Source organism: Trichechus manatus, unplaced genomic scaffold, assembly GCF_000243295.1.
Source record: "Trichechus manatus latirostris isolate Lorelei unplaced genomic scaffold, TriManLat1.0 scaffold00065, whole genome shotgun sequence".
NCBI lineage: Eukaryota > Metazoa > Chordata > Mammalia > Sirenia > Trichechidae > Trichechus > Trichechus manatus.
The window spans coordinates 1561191-1566440 of NW_004444001.1; the positions used below are offsets into that span (position 1 = coordinate 1561191).

Below are 5250 nucleotides of genomic sequence, written 5' to 3' on the forward strand. Positions count from 1 at the left end.
TTTTGGAAATTTCTATGTATTACATAGGTAAGAACTTCCCTCCTTTCACCCTTACCCTTCCAAGAAAACAGGGAGATTTTAAAAACAAAACAAAACCTCAACATATAAAAATTTCTTATCTAGTTTCTTTAAAGTCTTAGGTTAAAAAAAAAAAAAAAACAAGTGGTGCCTTTCTCTTGCATGAGAATGCTGTTGTTTTTTTTTTTTGTTTTTTTAATAGGTATATGTTTGTTTGTTTGTTTTTTAATTGTACTTCAGGTGAAGGCTTACAGAACAAATAGTTTCTCATGAAACACTAGTACACATACTGTTTTACGACACTGGTTAACAGAATGCTGTTTTTTAAGGAGAATTCAGTCTGTCCTTGTCCTCACTACAGATTTCTATTCCTTCCTGTGGAAAAAAATGGTCAGTGCTTCTGCTTCCTTTTAATAAATTCTTTTCTTGATTATTACACATCATCATCCCCCACTTGACACCTTCTTGGGAACTTGATTGTTGGATGCATTTTCCATTTGGCAAAAATTCAATGTGGCTTTGCGTGGGATGTCTAAGTGTCAAGAAAAACAGCAGTGTTGGTGCTCTGGTTTTGAGGGAAAATATATATAGAGATGCATACACTCCCTGGAAGAACAAACGTAGGAGACTGAAACGGTGCGCACAGAGTTAAAAAGGCTGACAGACACTACTTGGTTTTGAATTCTGTGGCTGTCAGCCACTGAAGACTGCAGTGTAGGCCAGAATATCAATCTCCTCAGCAAGAAGTCTGGTTAGACACAGTACATGCACTGACAGAGATTCTACTTCAGTTTATTCCAAGTGTATCAGAGCAGACACACACAAGAAGGAGCAGCATGGGTCATTTGTAGCAGATGTAACTTGTGCCTGAACACGTATGGGCTTTTCTGCAAATGCTCTGTCAACCTCAGCACCGGAGAAAGAGAAAAGAAGCATCCTGTTAAAATATAAAATACTTTTCCATCTCCAACTCACCCAAGACCCCAGGCTTCCTTAGCTCCATGATTTGCAAGGCCCAAATGAAGTTTCCAGTTGTATGTTATTCTAGGTCTAGGTCTGGAAGCTGGTTCCCTGGGGCCATTGCAGAGGACCCAAAGACCTGGGTGTGCCCAGGAAGGTGGCAAGTCTACCCAGAAGGGTATGCCTTGATGATCTTCACATCGTCCACAGGGCGGTCCTGAGAGTTTGTTTCCACCATTCCTATTCGATTCACCATTCCTATGCCCTGGCACACCCGGCCAAAAATGGTGTGCTTGCCATCGAGCCACTGAGTTGGAGCCAGGGTCACAAAGAACTGGCTGCCATTGGTGTCTGGCCCCGCGTTGGCCATTGCGAGAATTCCAGCCCCTGGTAGGAAAAAGGAAGAGAGGAACGAGTATGAATAATCCTCACAGCTCAAGCCTGGAGCTGCTATAGCATCTTAGGGAATGAAAGAAACCAAGATTTTGTCCTGGCCTCTGTTATCAACCACCTGGACCTGGCCAGCTTCCCCTCAGGGCAGCTCTCTGCCCCTGCACAAAGGCTATTGCTGCACTACCCTGATGACTTCATCTCCCCTGCCCTCACTTACTTCCCAGCCTCTATCCTTGACGATCCCCACTAACCACTGGGACAGTTTCCCTATTCCCCTCAAGCACCCAGTGAGGTTTCCTGCTTCTTTGAGGAAGCTTTTGATGGCCTACAGTTTATCACAGCAACATTCAACAAGTAGTTAAGAGCCTACAACGCTCAGAATCACCCAGGACTCTGTGAGAGGTGCCGGTTTCTCTGATCCACCAGGGCTCTTTATGGCGCCGCAGCTGGGCAGCTGCTGGCACCATGCCACGGCGTCAGGCATTCCACCTTGACTCACGGCCAAAAGAGTGAGCTTTGAAATCCATTTCCCCTTCCTACTCAGTCCAGCCAGACTATATACTTACCCGTGAATTTCAAGTCTGGATGAAGTTCGTCTTCAAATTGCTTGCCGAAGATAGACGCGCCACCTCGACCTGCCCGATTAGAAGATGAGAAATGAAATAGCCAGTCCCACCATTCTACCTCACAGCAAGAACTGCAGCCCAGCGTCAAAGGGTTTTTCAGAGTACAGGAAAGGAAAGAGTGGGGAGCATGCCTAAACCCCTATTAGGTACAGCGCAACTACACAATCTTGCTGCCCGCAACTGAATCAAGCACCAACACAACACATTCAAATCACTGGTTTCATTCAGCTAAGACGTTTCTTTTCAAAATACACTCAGAGTGGGTTTTTACCCATTTTTAAAATAATACATATTCACTGTCAAAAATGTAGAAAACATTATCAGAAGAATGCTAAAACCCCTGTAATCTAACCATCTACAGATAGATAACCACCATTCACAATTTGATGTGTTGATTACGAATTTTCTTGATTTTTAACATTTTTATGAATATTTTAGACAGGAATGCCAAGTCCTAACCTTGTACCCATCACATCGCAGACACTGCTAGTCAACCAGCATTCTTTCTTGCTTAGATTGCCTCTGAATCCTTACATAAGAGTTGAAACCTATTTGCCATCCTTAACCTAGATAATGGAAAATAAAATTTATTTAAGTCAACGATATCAAGCGTAAGGAGAAATAGGGACAGTGGTAAGTGGCAATGTGGCAGAAAGGAATAATATCATAGTAAGCAGAGTCAGTTGAGAGAAGAGAGTGTGTCATAAGGAGAAAATGAGGAGACGGGCTCGGGAATGATTTGCTAGCAACATCATTATCAACTGTCATTATGTTAAGTCCACAAGACCACGGTGCTGTGCTGGGCACCCTAAGCACAGGCAGGTTTTGTTTTTAGAGCAAAATGATGTAAGTATGGTTTTCCCACGGGGAAAAAAGTAGAAGGTAATTTTCCTAACTAATGTTAATTAATTATTTAATCAACCACATGCCTTGCTGAGCTACATAGTCTTCTCCAAGTTGAACAGCCAAGACAAAACTGCCTGGAACAAAATGAACATCAGATTTATCTGCTTACTCTGCTTGCCTGGCAGCCAGAGAACAGCCTGGGCACAGGGAGCTCACCTCCCTTCACAGCCTGTGACATCACTAACACATGCAGCCGGAAGCACCGTGATCACCCACGGAAGTCCCCAGGCATTGCTAAGGTATTTCCATGGTAAAAGTCCTTTGCTTTACCTTTTAGGATGCTCATCACCAGGGAGCCTGTCACAGCTGATGTTCAAAGCCCCCACTTTCAAGGAAGAAAACACTGTTCTCATGCAAAGAAGAATGGGGGTGAATCCTAATAAACCAGGAAACCTCCTACCTGGCTCAGGCTACCTACGCTTCTGGAAAATCACTGAATTATACAAAACTATGTAAAAATTCATTCCAAAAATTACAATATGCCAGTATACCATCAAATGGCAATTATGTAACCAATGTTTCCTTTGACTTGGCCCCCTCTGCTCTGCCCTCCTGCAACCAACCAGAGTCAAGGTTCCTGCGTGAGGTTTCCCGGCGCAGGGGTGGTACTGGCAGTGCTGGGGCTGAAGCTGAGAGGAGAGGGAGAGGGTGAGGGCTGTGGGCCAAACAGAGGTCAAGCTCTATATGTGAGCTCAAGTGAGCAAGTTGAGGACACTGAGCTCAGTAGGGCACTGTCCCTCTGCAGACTGAGCCTTCAAAGTGTGATCCCTTCAAGCTGAGAGAGCCAGAACAAAACCTCAAGGCCTCTGCCCTCCAGAAACTGACAGCCATCATATAAACTTCACCTCGAACAAGAAGAGGATTAAGGGACAGGCTGATCAAGAAGCACAGAAGCAGCCTGGGTTTTCAGCAATCAGAAGGAGACGAAGAGGAAAGAGTATGGAGGTTCCTTTCGACTCACTAGGCGTAGTCTGACCAACTACAACCTGTTTGGGTCTCTACTCATGATATGTTGTCTTTTCATAACTCAGCAGGGTTTGCAGCAAAATGTCAGAAAGACAAATAATTCCAATCAAAACATTGCTTCAGGCATACAGAATAAGGGAGAGGGGATAGGGGGACAAGGAGTGATTAAAGAGTTCTCTGGAGCGGCACAGGCTTCACAGACATCAACGATCAGTTATAAAGGCAATAATCCGTAGGCTTTGCAATCGGAAACTTGCTGTGTGCCTGGCCCAGCACAGATATAACAGAGACAGGCACAGACCTGTTTTCTAAGCTCTGCACTCTCAATGTTCTTATACTCTTCTGTCCTTTTTTAAAAAACATTTATTCAGTGTACATAATATTTCAGATATACAAAAGATACAAAGAATAATATGAGAAATGACTGTGAGCCCCCTCCTCAAAAAATAAAATACTGCAAATCCAGTTGAAGACCCCATGCTCACCTCCCATTCTCTCAAGAGGTAACAACTGTTTCAAACGATCACATTTTCCTCATGGGTAACCAGATTCTGAGTGGGAGTTGTCATACCAGCCATTTTTTAAAATTTATTATATATGTATACATCCCTAAAAAAATGTACTGTTGTTTTACACGTTTGTTAGTACATATAATCATATCATACTCTGTGTATGCTTCTGCAATTAGCTTTTTTGTTTACTGTCTGTCAGACCCTTCCATTTTGTTCCATGCAGTCTTTGTAGTAATCATTCGTCTGTATGATTACAACATTATGTCTTATCTTTTCTCACGTGGATGGCTACTTAGGATCTTTCCAATGTTTTTCCTGTTATAAACAATGTTGTAACAACCATTTTCATACTGTCTCCTCAAATACAAGTACAAGAGTTCTCGAGGGAATATACCTAATGGTGGACATGCAGGGTCATAGTTTGAGTGTTTCATCATTACTAGGATTTTTCCAAACGTCTTGCCAAAGAGGTTGAACCAATGTACACCCAACATACACCCCCACCACAGAGCTTTCGTTCTTACTCTTACTGCTCTAAGTCCTTTTGTCAGACTTTCCAACGTTTGCCAGTCTAAGAGGTATGAGATCTCTTGTGGTGGTTTTAACCTGCACTTCCCTGAAGTTGTGCATGATTTCATGTTTACTGGCTAGTTAGCTTTCCTCCTCTGTGAACAGCCACTCTTCTACCGAGTGGTTGACATTTTCATCTTTATGTGTATATTCTGGATACTAACCCTTTGTCAGTTAGTGCTTTGCAAATACCCTCTCCCAGTCGACTCTTTCACTCTTTTATGGGTCTTCTCATGCACAGAATTTTTAAATTTTAATACAGTTGAAATTTCTTAATTTTTTCCTTTATGATAAGTTTT

The 5250-nt window shown here is 42.8% G+C and overlaps 1 protein-coding gene across 1 annotated transcript in view; it reads right to left on the reverse strand.

Moving 5' to 3' along the window:
• Window positions 1-209: 209 nt before the first annotated feature.
• PPIL1 (peptidylprolyl isomerase like 1) overlaps window positions 210-5250 on the reverse strand; it is a 15299-nt gene continuing 10258 nt past the window's right edge. Inside the window, exons 2-3 of the mRNA XM_004379412.2 lie at window positions 1938-2006; window positions 210-1365 (exon numbers count right to left, since the gene is read on the reverse strand). Coding sequence (XP_004379469.1) covers window positions 1145-1365; window positions 1938-2006 — 290 coding nt within the window. The 3' untranslated portion in view covers window positions 210-1144. The remainder of the gene's footprint in view (window positions 1366-1937; window positions 2007-5250) is intronic.